This window comes from Carcharodon carcharias, chromosome 16, assembly GCF_017639515.1.
Source record: "Carcharodon carcharias isolate sCarCar2 chromosome 16, sCarCar2.pri, whole genome shotgun sequence".
NCBI lineage: Eukaryota > Metazoa > Chordata > Chondrichthyes > Lamniformes > Lamnidae > Carcharodon > Carcharodon carcharias.
Genome location: NC_054482.1, coordinates 56,874,896 through 56,891,485, shown reverse-complemented (window position 1 = coordinate 56,891,485; position 16,590 = coordinate 56,874,896). Strand labels below are relative to the sequence as shown.

The following is a 16,590-nucleotide window of genomic DNA, read 5'->3' as shown; positions in this document are numbered from 1 at the left end:
TGATTAAAAATACATGGCATTTAGACAGCTACCAAAATAAACATTTTTTTTTCCCTAAGCAGAGGATGGAGGTTGTGGAATGCACTAATTGAGTTAGTGATTGAAACAGACATAATGCCAACTTCTAAGGATAAGTTAGTCTGATAGACTGATGGTTCAAGGAAGGGCGAATAAAGGGGCTAGCTTTTATGCCCCACAACCTCAGGATAGGTTGGCTGTTGTGGGGGGGGGGGGGCTGTAAGATTGAGTGCCATGCCCCACCTGCCTGTCCCCACCCCTGTACCCATCACAATTTCACCAGTGGCAGGGGAGGCCTCAGGATGCCTGCCCACCCATGGGTTAATTGAGGCCCATAAGTGACCAATTAATAGCCACCTAAAGGTCTCTTCCCGGTGCTGGGGGGATTTTACCCGCAATGAGAGGCCAATGCCAAATGTGCAGCCCAACAGGTTTTGTTGGTCAAGCTGGTAGTCAGTCAAAGGAGTGGGGGGTGGTAACCACCTTTACTTGGCCATCAGTGCCCATCAGAGGCTCCCTCCACCACTCCAGGTCTTCCCACCCGTATGTTTCCCCTCCCCCTGCCCTGTCGACTGCAGCCCCCCACCCCACCACCCCCCCACCTGCCCCGCCAGGGCTCAGCAAGAACCCAGACTTACCTTAAAATTCAGGTTCCATCACAGCTCACTTCCCTCTGGGGCTGCTGCAATCCCAGCAGTGGCCAATGTTCCCAGTGTGGTGATGCTGGGACCAGAGAGCTGCTGGCCACTTAATTGGCCGGCAGCTCTCAGAGATAGATTTCCTCCCTGATGGAAGTCCCACTTCAAGTCAATTAACGGCCAAGGGCCATAAAATAGCTGTGGGGCAATCAGGGCGATTTCACCTTCGACTCTTATGCCAGGGCATTGGAAGACCTCTCCCTTCCCCCAGCTGTTCAAATCCAGCCCAAGGTGAAAATAGTGTAGGCAGTTAGGATTACTAGTATTCCTTGTGATTGGGCCAAAAGATCCATTTCAGTGTTATAATTTCTATATAATAAACGTTCAGAAGGTTGATGATGCCAACAAAGTAAAATGTCCATGGTGCTTCACAGGAACATTATATGACAAAAGCTGATACCAAGCCAAAGGAGCAAAGGTCACCAAAAGCTTGGTCAAATAGGCAGATTTAAAAGGAGCCTCCTCTAGAAGGAGAGAGATGTGGAGAAGTTCAGGGTGCAAATTCCAGAGCATCAGACCTAGATAACTCAAGGAATGGCCACAAAGGAATTCAAGGATGCCTAAGAGCCCAGGATTAGGGGAGTACAGAGATTTCTGTCGGCGGAGGTGGGGGAAAGAACAGGGAGTTGGGGCAAGTTGTAGGGTTGCAGGAGGTTACAGTAGAAGAATCTAAATTCCATAAAAATTTAAAGTTGACAAATCATGTAGTAGCTGGCTCCATTTATTGGTGGCTGCCCCATTTACCATCTGCTGCACATTGCATGCCTAGTTATGGAAAAACCTTTTAAAAAATTCATTCACGGGATGTGGGCTTCGCTGGCTGGGCCGAAATTTATTATCCATTCCTAGTTGCCCTTGAGAAGGTGGTGGTGAGCTGCCTTCTTGAACCGCTGTAGTCAATGTGATGTAGGTACACCCACAGTGCTGTTAGGAAGGGAGTTCCATGATTTTGACCCAGTGACAGTGAAGGAACGGCGATATATTTCCAAGTCAGGATGGTGAGTGATTTGGAAGAGAACCAGAAGGTATTGTTCCCATGTGTCTGATGCCCTTGTCCTTCCAGGTGGTAGTGGTCATGCGTTTGGAAGGTGCTGTCTAAGCAACCTTGGTGAATTCCTGCAGTGCATCTTGTAGAAGGTACACACTGCTGCTACTGTGTGTCAGTGGTGAAGGGAGTGAATGTTTGTGGATGTGGTGCCAATCAAGCAAGCTGCTTTATCCTGGACAGTCTCAAGCTTCTTGAGTGTTGTGGGAGCTGCACTCATCCAGGCAATTGGACAGTATTCCATCACACCTGACTTGTGCCTTGTAGATGGCAGAGAGGCTTTGGGGAGTCAGGAGGTGAGTTACTCGTGGCAGGATTCCAAGCCTCTGACCTGCTCTTGTAGCCACAGTATTTATATGGCTAGTCCAGTTCAGTTTCTCGTCAATGGTAACCCCCAGGATGTTGATAGTGGGGAATTCAGTGATGGTAATGCCGATGAACATCAAGGGGCAATGGTTGGATTCTCTCTTGTTACAGGGATTTACAGGACTAACAGTTTCGTATACCCTGTGGCAGATAAGAAATTGGAATTTACTCCCGTGGCATAGGAAATATAGGTAAAAGCAGTTTTGTAAAGAGCTTTTTGTTGGCTCGGGAGATTTTCAGCTGAGTAAACAAACCTAAACCATATTATGTAATAGTTTACCAATTTCACCAATCAGCTCCAACCTCCTTTTTTTAAAATTATAGAAGCATGTTTGATATTTTTTCCCTAGAATATTTTGGCCTGAACATTGTGCTAAATAAAAATGCAATCAAATACAAGATCTTGTTTTCCAAGGATGTGGTCTTTTAGTCTCCATTAAAACTTATGAGTGAAATTGTTTCATCTCATCAGTTTCTTTTATCTTTTCTTTGAACCAAGAGGTCAGAGCATTCAGTTTCAAGCCTTCCTCAACCAACACTGGGCTGAAGTCTCTATTTGCCAGACTGAATGCATTTCCCTGATGATTTTTCTTTCTCTGCACTGCTGGCATCTCTCAATTCAAAAGCCAGCAACTGAAAAGAGTGCAGCAGAGTATGAGAAGATTGCAAAATCCATACAGTGGCTGCACCAAAAGAAAATTCCACACTGCAACTGGTGGAAGGAGACATGTGAATTATTTAAACTCATCAGCATGTCCTGGAAGTTGTGCAGCACAGATTCACCAGAATAGTAGTATCTCCAAGGGTTAACCTACAAGGAAAGATTAAATGAGCCAGGTTTGTATTAGTGAAGAGGTCTTGTGACATCTCAGCATCTCTCCCTCTGGGCCAGAAGCTCCGGATTCAAGCCCCACTTCAGGACTTGATGGCCATGGAAGTTGTTTTCATCGCATGGCTAAACAAGTTGATTATTAGCCTGTAAATCCTTCCAATATGCCTGATGGCAGGCGGTAAAAGTCGGAGAGTTTCCTGGTCAGCCATACCGCAGAAGGCAATGGCAAACCACTGCAGTACTTTGTCAAGCATAATATGGACCAATCTGATTGAAGTCCATGGTCACCAATGCTGTCTTTGGGCATGGTACCTGAAGGAGGAGGAGGAGACTTGTATTCTGGAGTAGAGAAGGTTAAAGCGTGATTTGATTGAGGTTTTTAGGATTACGAAGTGATAGGGTAGATAGAAAGATTTTTTCTTCTGCCAGCAGAGGAGTCTGGAACAAGGGGACATAACCTTAAAAGCAGTTCTTGGCCATTCAGGAGAAAAGCTAGGAAACACCTCTTCATGCAAAGGGTGGTAGAAGTGTGCAACTCTCCCATGAAAAGTAGTAGATGTTAGCTCAAGTAATAAATTTAAATCTGAGATTGACAGATATTTTGCTAGCTAAGAGTATTAAGTTATATGCAATGAAAGCAAGCAAATGGAGTTAAGGTACAGATCAGCCATCATCTCATTAAATAGCAGAACTGACTCCAGGGGCTGAATGGCCCACTCAAGAGTTCTATTATCAGCATACATTCAACGTGAAGATGCAGCTGGCTGAGGTGAAATTACACGTTGCTGCTCTATCGCAGCATTAAACTTCCTTATTATGGACAGAATTCTGCCCTCGTCGGGCAGGCTTGGTGGGGTTGGGGTTCAGGAGCAGTTGGGAATCCGCCTGCCGCCCACAATTGGGGCCGGACCACGATTTCACGCTGGCGGGCCAATTAAGGCCTACTTGGCGTGAGTGGTGTGTAGCAGCACTCAGCACTGCCTGTGTATGGGGTGGGGGGAGGAGGACGAGCACGAACTTTGCACATGCACGTGGGTGCGCACTGGCAAAGCTCTCTGAAGCACAGAGCTGCCTCAGGGAGATGAACGGTTTTCAAAATAAAAAATAAAGAGTTTTAAGGTCGAAAAAAAACATGTCCCCTCATGTGACATGAGCGGGGATATGTTAGACATTAGGATGAAATTTTTTACTTTTTAATCCTGCCTGTGGATGAGGTTTCACAAAAAATGCAAAGGCCGCCTCGCCTTTTTGCCTGCCCACCAACCGTAAGGTTGGACGGGCAGTGAAAAATTTAAATCAATTGGATTGTTAATGGCCTTAATTGGCCTTTTCATTGTCAGGGTGGGTGCGCTGCCAAGTCCCCCGTGCGGCCGCCGACTGAAATATCACGTGAGTGCACGATGACATCGGGACGCTTACCCGATGTCATCGCATGTCATTTTACATTTGGGTGTGCACCTGCCCACTCAGTGAAAAATCCTGGCCTATGTATTAAATGTCACACAAGGGTGGTAGAAGTGTGAAATGCAATTGGAGATTGAAAGATTTTTGCTAGTCAACAGTATAAAGGGATATGGATCCAAGGTGGCAAGATGGAGCAAACTCACAGATCAGTCATGATCACATTGAATGGTGCTGAATGGCCTACTCTTATTTCTTTGTTCCTATAAGTCACCAACCTATAAGTCATCCAGAAATCAAGAAACGCCTAATGATCCGATCAACCTCAAGGTGAGGGACAACTATCAATTCTATGGAAATGGCCAAGAAACAAAAGTTGATCCAGAAAAAAGTTGGTCTCGTTTTCAATTCATATAACTCAATACCCTTGTCTTGCAAAAAATCTATCAATCTCAGATTTAAAATTACTCTTAAACTTCTTCAATAGGAGTTTCACACTTAAATCTAGAATCAATGGGAAACTAGGAAATCAAGCAGAAAGACAGATATATAGTGATTATTTTGGGAGCAGTTTGATTTTATGAGACTTTCCAATTGAATTCAGTGGTATCATTAGTGATTTACATCAGAGACTGTGCCTTTCTGTTGTAAATACTGAGGGTAAATTTTAAATTTCACTGAAGGGATAGTAATCTAGTGGAGCCAATTGTCCAGCCATTGCAGAAACCTATGGAATAAAAATCAGCGGTTCTACAAAAGCAGATGATTCACTCTACCACAACAGAGACTAGCTGGTGAAGACAAAAAATTAGCTGCATATGTTTTGACTACTTCTTTTAAAAATTGGTTCATTTGAAAAATAGTAGAATCTTTTCTCAGCCATAAGAGGCCTATACCTTTAGTCAAGATGTGGCCTATATCACTCAAACTAGTGGTGCTATAAAAAGTGCATTGCTTTGACTATACTTGTTGTACTTGTACTTGTTCAACTTGTTGGACTAACAATATGGTATGTGATGCAAGAACGAGCTTCCAATCCCAAACAATCCACCATTGATCACCAGAAAAGTAAATTCCATTTTTTTTTGCAAAAGTTGTTAGTTTTGCTCACTCCAAAACTTTAACATGTATCTAGAAATTATAGCACAGAAGGAGACTATTTGCCATATTAGGCCTATGATAGTACTACATTTCTAGCACCTATCAGAAAAACATGGATCAGGCTCATGAATGATCCATACAGGGGTATGAATATGCAATGTGAAATACAGCCCTTCACTGTTAATTAATTATGCCACATGCAGAAGGTTGTTGTCTGGCTCTGCATGGAATCTAGGCTTCATTCCACTCTTAAGTAGGAAGACTTCTATTTTTCTTCAAGAAAGCGATTAAAAACCATATTCCAGGAAGTCCAGTAAGTTTTCAATTAACTGCAAATTTCATATCAAAATTTGTGAATATATTTCCAGTCCAAATTACATGGTGATGTACCAAAGCACTTTTTAATTATATTGCTCATATGTTGTTATCAAAACATAAATTAGTTTGCAATGCATTCATATTTCATATTTTTATCATAATCAAAAGTGTAACAGATAGTGCCTTATTGGTCAATAAGAAATTAATTAATGCAAAATCTTAAGTGGAAGGCTGTAAAGAATTTACCATTACTTTGCATAATACAAAAATAGAATAGATTGGGACAGAACCTCATCAATTCCATTACACTTTTTTTATATCTGAAGCCATGTTATAACAAACTCTGACCACAAATCACAGCAATAGCTACCAGTGGCTAAAGAAGAGATTAATCTCCTGTTTAGAACCTATTATTCCATATTATAGTACCACTCAGTACCCATCTCTTGCTACTCCTCAAATACTACTTAAATCTACTGTATTACTTAGAGAATGTTGTTTGGTACCCACCCACCCTCGCTGAACCACGAAGAGATGGCCACCGTGCAGCATGGTTGCTGAAAATATTCCTGCATTCAACTTGCAATATTCAAACTGCAAGGAGGTTTAGAGAATCATCATTTCTGTTCAGCCCTCCATGGCAGTCATAGGGGAAGAATAACAAGGCTCAAATTGTATATAGCTGATTAAAGAATAATCTAATTAGTAAAATCATTCTCACTGCAAATTACCATGTAGTCCTGGTCAGATAGTTTACATTAATTCAAAAAAAAACGCATAATTTCAGCCATTTTGGCTGACTGAATATTGTTGATGTTGAAGTTGATGCACCTCATCAAAATATAAATCCCACACAAGCCTGACAGTCTCAATGTATGATACAGAAACACACTGCACACCAATTAAGTGGCACCATATTAACTGCTTTTGCTGTTTCCAATTTACTGCATTTTAATTTGGAAATACTTTCTCTGTTTAAATCAGGACTATACTTTGTAAAAATCTTTAATTCATCTGTTAGATGATTTTTCATTCAGAACTGTATTTGTTCTCAAGTAACTCTACAGCCTAGAATCTTTAACAGATTCCAATGCTAAACCGACCTCGTTAAACTCCTCTATGGGCAACAAATATGCTGTTTAGGACCTGGTACAATAAAACTGAGGAGGACACCGAGTCTTTCAAGGACCCACAAGGGTCATTTGCTTTTAGCTGCTACCTAAAGCACAATAGAAATCAACACATGATCACAAAAAAATTAAAAATGTGAACACTTGAATAATTGCTGACTTGAACAAAAACCCTAGACCTACTTCTGGCCAGGCAGTTCAGAATGAAGGCTTAAAATATTATAAGAGGTAGAAGCTTACCTTCCATCATGGTGGCAGAATTGCATTCCTCAATCTCCAAAGGTCCTGAAAGACACAGGAAAGCAGGGGCCAGTTATCACATATGAATTCAGTAGGAACAAAGATGCTGGCTATTGCAGATGCCAGTACAGGATTGAAATCCTGTGCTTATAGGCCATGGATGCTACCATTGATGTCAGCTACAGAATCACAGAATGATGCTGAAAAAGAGACAGGGAGAGAAAGCTTGCTGAGCTCAACACAACTGCTATGTTCAGCCAATCCTTTTTGCTCCGTACCTAATCACATGGTTACCATCTCCTGACACAATACCCCTTGGGAGCACAAGAAAAAGCCACCTCCCCACCTCCTCTGGTTTGAGTACACACACACACACACACACACATACACTCACATACACACACACACACAACTCTCTTCATACCTTGTGACGCACTTCCCCGCCTTATAATCCTATTCGGGTAGCCAGGCAGATAAGATTAATTATCAGCACTGTCAGATTAATACAGAAGCCTATGCCCAACTATAGAGCCTCCAAAATAATGAAAAAAACCTCAAAGAAATGCGTTACAGAAGCTGAACAGCAATAATTAAACTATAGCATTGTTCTTGTGTTCATCAGCACAGATGATGCATGTGTCCTTTTGTCACAAGGCTGCTGCACATTTCTGCCTGTTCTCCTCTCTCTCTCTCTCTCTGTGCCATTGAAGAGAAATCAATCCCACTGACGTCACATCATAAACAATTATCCCCAGAAGGATGATAGAGAAAAAAATCCTCCCAGGCTGCTCCTCGAGAACCTTGGAAATAATGTACCATGAAGGAAGCCAGTTCAAAGGGCAAAAGAATCAGCATAAACACAAGAAGCACTAGGAATCTGTGTGGGAAAATGAATTTCACTCAGACTGGCAGAACACAGTGGGAAACTCGGAATTAAGTAAAGACCGTATGCATGAATGTACATGAAGGCAGGATATTGGCAGCTGACTGACACAGATGTCACCTAATGACTGAACACAGACAGATCTTTGGAGCCTCTCCTCTTCCATTTCTCTATACTATCCTAATAGCACAGCTTCTATTTCTTCCTAACCATCTCTGAATTCTGACATTTTAAAACTTTTTCAAAATGGTTTCTCAATTAATAGACTTTTCCTCCAATATGTAATTATCTGAAATTTTGCAGATTTTATGTCTGTGCATATGAGGGTGAGGCAATATAATCTCAATTAATGATGTGCATATAGAAATCATAGACCTAATCTATGACTTAAACTAGTGGTACTCAAAACTGGTCAGATCCTGTTTGCAACCTCCCTCCCCATCTCCCATGGGACTGATATTCTGTTTGGCTCTGGACCTCCATTCATGTCCTATCTCACAGACCAGTCTTGAATTCAGTGCTGTTCCCTCTTATTTTGCTCTCCAACAAAGGAAGGAAAGAGAATATTAAGAGGCAGAATTATCTCAGATCCCATACAGCACATGAAAAGGCCTTAATTAAAAAAAACTATTGATCTATAATATTTTCTACTCCTCTGGGAATAAACTGGAGGGATATAAACAGTGATGGCTCCCGACAACGATTTTATGCCCTATATTATTTGGGCTTTGACATAGGTAGGAGGTGCAATACTAACATTTGCAAAATTATAAAAATTAAGGAACATGGTTAACTGTGAAGATGACTATAAATTACTTCCAGAGAATGATGGCCATAAACCTGCCTGTGTTTAGTCATTAGGTGATGGTAGTGTAAGGGTCTGGCACATATAGGGTTAATGTGGGACTGGGTACAGTACCACCCACACAAGGGACTACATGACCTGCACCCAAGGGTCAGTCTAGTGTCGGGCAGAGCCATGTGCACGTGCAAGCATGGAGACAGCTCCTAGCTTTACTGTACGTATATATGCACATAGTTCTTGTAGTTAATAAATACATACAGCTAATCTTCTTAAGACTACAAAGACTTCATTAAGAGCTACTGAACAGTATACAACACCTTACAACATGGTGGCAGCAAATGGAAAAACCCAAAACCTCGCAAGAAAAACGCAGACAAAAACTAAAATCCTGAAGACTAAAGAAAAATTTGAAGAAGCATTCTGACATGAAGAAAAGCTCAAGAAGTGGATGCACAGAGGGAGATCACCAGGGCAAAGATCCAAGGAAAGGACCGAAAGCTGAAGGCAGAAATTTGAAATTCCGCACTGTAGCAGAAGACTCCATGGGATCTCTTGCAAGTTCAGTTTCCATTTCCAGAGTGCAGAGTCAATAGACCGAGGGGGAGTGAGCTAAACCCTTTAACTTCCAGGAAAGCAAGCCCTGAGAAACTTACAAACAGTTCAGTGGTCAGAAATTGCTGTTTAAAAATTCTGTCGGAAGGAACAGATTCCCAAGTCATCATCTGAACACGTGGTGTCCAAGTTCACTCTGAGAAGAAAAATAATGAATTAATTTGGAAGAATCATGTCTAAAGAATCAGTTTTAAAAACCAGCAAAGGCCAGGATTCAATGCTTTTATGACCATAAAGCAGAGTGTGGAAATGAGGAACTCTGCAGCTAGTCAATCCAAGCAGCCATTGTTTAAAATGTTTTCAAGGCTGAGCATGAACGCCATTACAGCAGGAGCCCACCAAAACGGGCAAGCATGGGAAAAACCTTTGTCTTCAAACAAACAGCAGCAGCATCTTGAACTTTAGCAACTTCTTGAAGCTGGAACTACATTTCAAAATTTTTTAACCATGGCTGAAAAATCCAAATTACCAGATCAGTTTGGATTCACCCAAGGGCCAAATCTGATGGAAAATTGGGTGTCCTGGGGGAGAATTTTCCCCATATTGGGTGAGGCATGTGGGAGCGAGTGCTGGAAATTGCAGACACTGAGCCTCTATTTTGCATGGGTGGGCCAATTAAGGTGATTCCCGGGGACAACGGAAGTGCACGGGTGCAGGTGGAATGGCAATAGCCGCCGGGTTCAATGGTGGCCCGGCAGCCTGTTTAAAGGCCAAGCTGCAGCCGCACCAAGGCTGCTGTACGTGGCCAGAGGTTGGGCAAGGCAAATCTGAAACAGCCATGCCAGAGGGTAGGGCGGGTGGCCACTGTACGGCCAGGTTTTCTGATGAGTGCCTTGCTGCCCTCCTCGAGGAGGTGCTTGTCCCCGAGGACGGTAGGAGGAGGCCTCTTCACTTGAGCAAGCGTGCGTGGGAGGAGGTTGCGGAGGTAGTGAGCTCCCACAATGTTGTGCAGCGCTCATGGAACCAGTGCTGCAAGCCCTTCAACGACCTGCTGTGCACAGGAAGAGGGAGTAGCATGTTGGCATCATTCACTGCACCCATCATGTAACCTTCTCCCCCGCTGGCGGACCACTCATGTCTGTGTGGCCTGAGTGCAATGAGTCAGTTACGGCATGTGTCCTTAGTTGGGCGGCCCACCAGATATTGCCTATGCGTTCATCAGCATGAGAGGGTTGAGATGAGATGGGTTCTGCACCCGCAGCATGTGGTGAAGTGACACCCACATGACTGTGGTGGGGTCAACCTGGAGGAGCTACACCCAGACGCAGTGGTCGAACTCCACGACATGTGGAAGTCAGGGTGATGACATGGTGTGAGGGGATCTTCAAGGTACTGTGGCACAGATGGATGTGCTGCCCTCTGTGGTCCACATCATTGTGCCTCCTTGCAATGGCTGGTACAACTGTGTGCTCCCAACTGTGATGAAGGCAGTATATGGGTGGGGGAAAGGACACACCAGGCGTATTAGTGTGAGTGCCAGCCACCAGCGGGGGAAGGATGCACTGCAGACCTGCAATGACCAACTGGGCTTGGGTTTTCTGGGGTTGCGCTGGGACCTGCACGCTCTCACAGGGGCATTGACCTCATCTGGGCAGTGCCCATGTGGGCGGTGGTTTGGCCATCTCGGTGCCCATCCATCTACGGGGAACAGGAAGGGCCAAATGGACCTCACGTCAGAGGAGCAGCTGCCTGTTGTCTCTGCTGGCGCCTCAGCAGATGAGGGCAGCAGCTCCTCCGCCCCTCTGCCAGTGACCGCGACACCCAATGAGGAGATGCCAGCTCCTCCCCAGGCGGGTCCATCACAGGCTCGATGGGCCAGAGGACGTCCACCAAGGTCATTGAGGCCAATAGGACAGAGAGAGCAGACTGTCTCAGATGCCACTGCCAGTGACAGGGCACCTCAAAGACGTAGCGCCTGAAAATGAAAGATGAAGGCACCTTAAGCACACCCCAGGTTCATCACTGGTGCTTTTCTGTTGCCCCCCACCCCCCCAAGAGTTGTTTCAAGCTTTGCGTGAAGTCCAATACAATTTTATTTCTGTTATGTGAAGAGACTTTGGTTGCAATATTAAATTTATGTTGTCTCAAATGGCTGTGGGTGCCTCTTTTTTGGGAAGGTGCATGGATTCCTGAGATTTGATGACTGATTTGTGTGACTTTTAGATTTATCCTTCGCCAATCCTCCTATCCAGACAGATGAGATCTCCAGGATGGAGGATATATGCCAGGCTTGCGCTGCAGATCCATATGTGCTGTGTTAGCTAAGGTTCATTGGATTAGAGTCCAATAGGTGTCCCTGCCTCCCTGGAGCATGCCCGGATCAGCCTGTGCCCCCTCATCATTTCCCATTGTGCGTGCTCATCCTCGGACTCACTACTGGACTCATTGTGCTTAGCCCCAGCCACTCCGTCTATTACTTCTTCAACCACAGCATCCCCACTTTGCAGTGCTAGATGGTGCAAAGCGCAGCATGCAACCACTAGAAGCGACAGTTGATCCGGGGGGTTCTGGAATGTGCCCCTGGAGAGGTCCAGGCATCTGAAACGCATTTTGAGAAGACCAATGGCTCTCTCCACCACAGCCCTTGTGGAGGCGTGACTTCTATTATACCACTGCTCAGCTTCTGTTCTTGGATGGTGGAGAGGTGTCATGAGCCACCTGCTGAGGGGATAGCCCTAGTCTCCCAGCAGCCATCCATCCAGCCGGGCTGGAGCACTGAAGAGCCCCGGCACCTTGGAGTGTCTGAGCATGTAGGCATCGTGGGAGCTGCCTGGGTACCTTGCACAGACTTGTAGACTTAGCATCCTGTGATAACACACTATCTACATATTCATGGAGTGGAAGCCCTTCCTGTTGACGAAGGCACCGGGCTCACCTGCTGGTGCCTTGATGGCCACATGTGTACAGTCTATAGCACCCTGGACGCGGGGAAGCCAGCAATGGCCGCGAAGCCTCTGTCTCGCTCTGTCTGACTGTCCTTGTCCCAGCGGTAGTGGATGAAGGTCAGTGCACGCCTGAACAGAGCATCTGTGACCTGCTTGACACAAGTGTGGACAGCTGATTGGGAGACACCACAGAGATCGCCCACTGAGCCCTGGAAAGAGCCGGAGGCATAGAAGTTGAGGGCAGCTGTGACCTTTAGAGCCACTGGCATGGCGTGTCCACCCACACAGTTAGCTGATATCTCTGAACCAATCACCTGACAGGTAGTGTTGACTGTATCCCTTGAGAGACGGAGCCTCCTTCGGCACTGCACCTCAGAAACATTGAGGTAGCCGCTTCGCACTCTGTATACCTTGGCAGCAGGGTAGTGGCATATTCTGCAGCCCTTTCCACCTTGGACTACCTCTTGGCCCTGCACCCCTTGTGCCTGCTCCTGTCCTCCCAAAGGTAGCTCCCCTGGATGCTGAATGTGCACTCCTGGCCTCCTCTCCCTTCTAGCCCTCCCTTCCTCCTCAGATGAGGTGCCTCCAATGGAGAGATCACTTCCTATTCCCAGGCTCAGGGAGGCTTTCTCAAACCTACAGACCCCAAAACAAATCATCACTGAAAGGTGCTGACCTGAAGATTATGAGTGCAGTCCAAGCAGCAGCTATGCGTTTGACACTTCTCCACCTCACTCACACAGGTTTCAATAACTTCTGAGCACTAAATATTAAATGTCTGGATTCGCAAAACCACTGATCCTTCTTTCCCGCCCGTGGATGAGGATCATTAAAGTTTCGGATAGCTGCCTGCCCGTTGCAACCATGCGATGAGCAAAATATCGCATGGGCAACTTAAAATCCATGACAATTGGAGCTTCATCTGCCTTAATTGGCCTGGTAATTACTGGCGGGTGCGCAACGGACATTATCACGTGCCCACCCAGCGAAATATCGTGATGGCACGCCGTGACATCGGGATGCGTGCCTGACATCACTGCGTGTCATTTTAGCATTGGCATGAGGGTCTTGCCCCTCGCATGCCAATGGAAAAATTCTGGCCCTGGAGAAGAGAATTTTTAAACTACAGGTGTACATCAGGTCTAAGTAGTAATTCAGAAAAAGTCCAGATCAATACCTTTTTATATTGGTTTGATGAACTTGGCTGATGAAATAATCCTAACACCATGCACTGATGAATTATCAACCAGCTTCGATGAAATATTAATACCTTTGATGAATATTTTAATTTTCAAGTTATGGAGTGCACTGAGCTTACAAAGAGGCACAGAAAACTCCCAGTAAAGCGCCAAAAGAATGATGGACAATACATGAGTAAGCCACACAAAGGTGCCAGAGAGACAGGGAACTTTCCCGAAATCTGAGAAATTTATCTTTTTGAAAATCCCGACATTCCCTGAACTGCAACAGCAGGTGACAGCACGGAGTGAACAGCTGACTATGAATGAAGGAAAACTATCTGATGAAAACTAAAATAAACAAACTCTGCAAAAGGAACATTAAATAAGGTTGGAAAATGTTCATATTAGAAATGAATTGAAAAATTTGAAACTCAAGCTTCAAGCTGAGTATGTACTCTTGAAACTGCATGAGACATCAATGAACCAAACTGTTCAAGATCTGAACAAACAAAACTTTGAGGTGTTACAGAAGGACAAGAAAGAGACTACAGGACTAAAGAAAATGGTTGGACATTTGGAAGAAAACTTGGAAAAACATTACATTTCCAAGAAGATATATGAAGAGATGAAAATCAAGAACTTGGAATGGCAAGGGAAAGTAGAAGTTCTCACAAAAGAGCAAGAGGAGTCTCAAAAACAATTAGCTGAACCACGATTACAGAATGCGAGCTTGAACGATAGCACAGAGGGATTATACTCTGCCAATGAAAAACTGATCAGGGTGGAGAATCGACTTTCACATCTGAAAGATGAAGGAAAAACAAGAATGAAAACTAATGAGAACACTGAAATGGTGCTCACAGGAAGTAGAACACTTGAAAGAGAACTTGAAATGCTTAAATTATGAACTTATAGAAACACATTCAACAAAAGTGGATCTTCAGTTAAAACATGATGAACTTCAAGCATCGGAAGTCTCTGATAAACATTGTGCAAAATGTCGGGAACAGGGAAGGAATTGCTGATGAATTAGAACAGTTGCTGAAAGCAGAATTAACAACCAAAACTGATGAACTTCTTGAACTTCGGTCCAATCTGAACAACATGAAGGATGAGATGTGCAGTATGGAAGAGCACGTCCAGGCTTTAAAAGCAGATAAGATGAATTCTACAGAAGATCTAATGAATACATTGTAAGATATTAAGAAGCAGTCAGTGACCATGGAAGAAAGAGTCAAAAAAGAATGGAATGCCCAAGTGAAGTTGTTAAACTTATAAAAGAATTCTGCAGATTAACAGCTCAACTTACCAGAGTTGAATGAAAAGATTCATAAGCTCGAAAAACAACTGGAAAAGAAGAAAGTAATCAAAAATCTGGCTAAAATTGTAAAACAAGTAGAAATGAAGATCCATTGTTGAAACATCAACTCCCATATGTGTCACGGCAAGCTGCATGATGAAAGAAGAGGAAAAAAATGCTCTGGGGATGAATACAATGTTCGTTCATCCCACAAGAAACAGGAAGGAACAGCAATCATCCATCACCAAACTGCTGAACTGACAAAGAGCAGTTCAATACCAAGGAATGGAAAAGAAGATAAAAAGATACCCAGATGCCACAACAACCTGAAAATCAACAGAGTTTAACTGTAATGATAGAGCCTACCGCTTCTCTGACAGTAGTGCGAATGAGGTATGGAAGGGTTAAAAGGCCTCCAGACTGCCTGCACCCATGAACTCAGAGACTTGAAGGAGGGGAGATGGGCTAGTAATAATAATATAAATACATGCGCTAAACTAGGTTAACTTAAAATACATTGGATAAAGATTGGGGGAGGTGTAGTACAAGGGTCTGGCACATATAGGGTTAAATGAAACTCAGAACAGTGCTGCCCAAAGTGATGTAAGAGAACACATGACCCGCACCTAGGCGTCAGTCTACTGTTGAACAGAGCCATGTGCTCAAGCAAGGACGGAGACAGCTCCTTCCTTGAACCCTTTACTGTACATTTGTACGTAGTTCTTGTAGTTAATAAATACATACAGTTAACCTATTTAAGGCTCTGAAGACTTCATTAAGACCCACCAAATGGAATCCAACACCCTACAACAGTAAAGATGGCACAACTGTCAGTGTTCACCTTCATTACTGCACTGAACCAGACAGCAACTTCAGGACTTTGGACATGTAGAGAATAATGTGGAAATTCAGGGGTTGTTGTCTATTCCACACTCTTCCACAGGTTGTGCTATTGAAGTCCACCCCACCCGTCCTCCACAGAGTACAATGTCTCAGAAGGCAGTAAATTGGTGGAAACTTACCATAAAAACCCCTGAAAAAGTTACATCTTGTTGAATGTGGCGTAATTGTGTTTCTGCCATCATACTAAGTTCATAATTACTGTTAAACACCCTCTCTGGCCCTGAAAGATGAATTTTATAATTGTGGAATGTCAAATTTCTCTATTATGATTACAGAAATTAACATTTTAAAAAATCTAAAATCGCAACTTTGATCTTAATCCAATTATAACCAATTTATTTCATAATCTGAAAATGGAAAATAAAAATGAAGGACAATCAGTGCTTTTAACTTTCTGGTTTGCCTGTGAAAATACTTCAATGTGATTGGCTGCTTACCCTGCTTGCTGACATCATAACTGTTGGATGCCTGGACTTGACTTGTCACCAGATTTAAACTTCTGTCAGGAAAGGTGAAATCCACAACACTGAGATCGTTAGATCTTTGTGGGCAGCTTTATTCAAGCTCACATTTCCATTTGTTCTAATAATTCAACATATTAATTTAAACCCATAGTGATTTGAATTATAGTAATATTTTCATGGAGTGGGGGCATATAGGAACACCATTGTGGTTTCCTGAAAACTATTCTCCCATGAATAGATGAAACTGAGTTCCCAATCTCAGCTAAATTGCTATGAAAGTAGTGATAAACAGAAATCATACCTTTCCTAATAAGGTGGGAAGGGGACAAAAAAATCTGATGAATAGCCATTGTCTTGTCACTTTTATGCACCTTTTCTGATTCAAATTTACAACATTGGACATCAAGG

The 16,590-nt window shown here is 43.6% G+C and overlaps 1 protein-coding gene across 1 annotated transcript in view; it reads right to left on the bottom strand.

Annotated features, from left to right (window-relative positions):
- Nucleotides 1-7,838, bottom strand: part of sgip1a (SH3GL interacting endocytic adaptor 1a) — a 208,113-nt gene extending 200,275 nt beyond the window's left edge. The window contains exons 1-2 of the mRNA XM_041208987.1: nt 7,574-7,838; nt 7,150-7,194 (exon numbers count right to left, since the gene is read on the bottom strand). Coding sequence (XP_041064921.1) covers nt 7,150-7,159 — 10 coding nt within the window. The 5' untranslated portion in view covers nt 7,160-7,194; nt 7,574-7,838. The remainder of the gene's footprint in view (nt 1-7,149; nt 7,195-7,573) is intronic.
- Between the last annotated feature and the right edge of the window lie 8,752 nt (nt 7,839-16,590).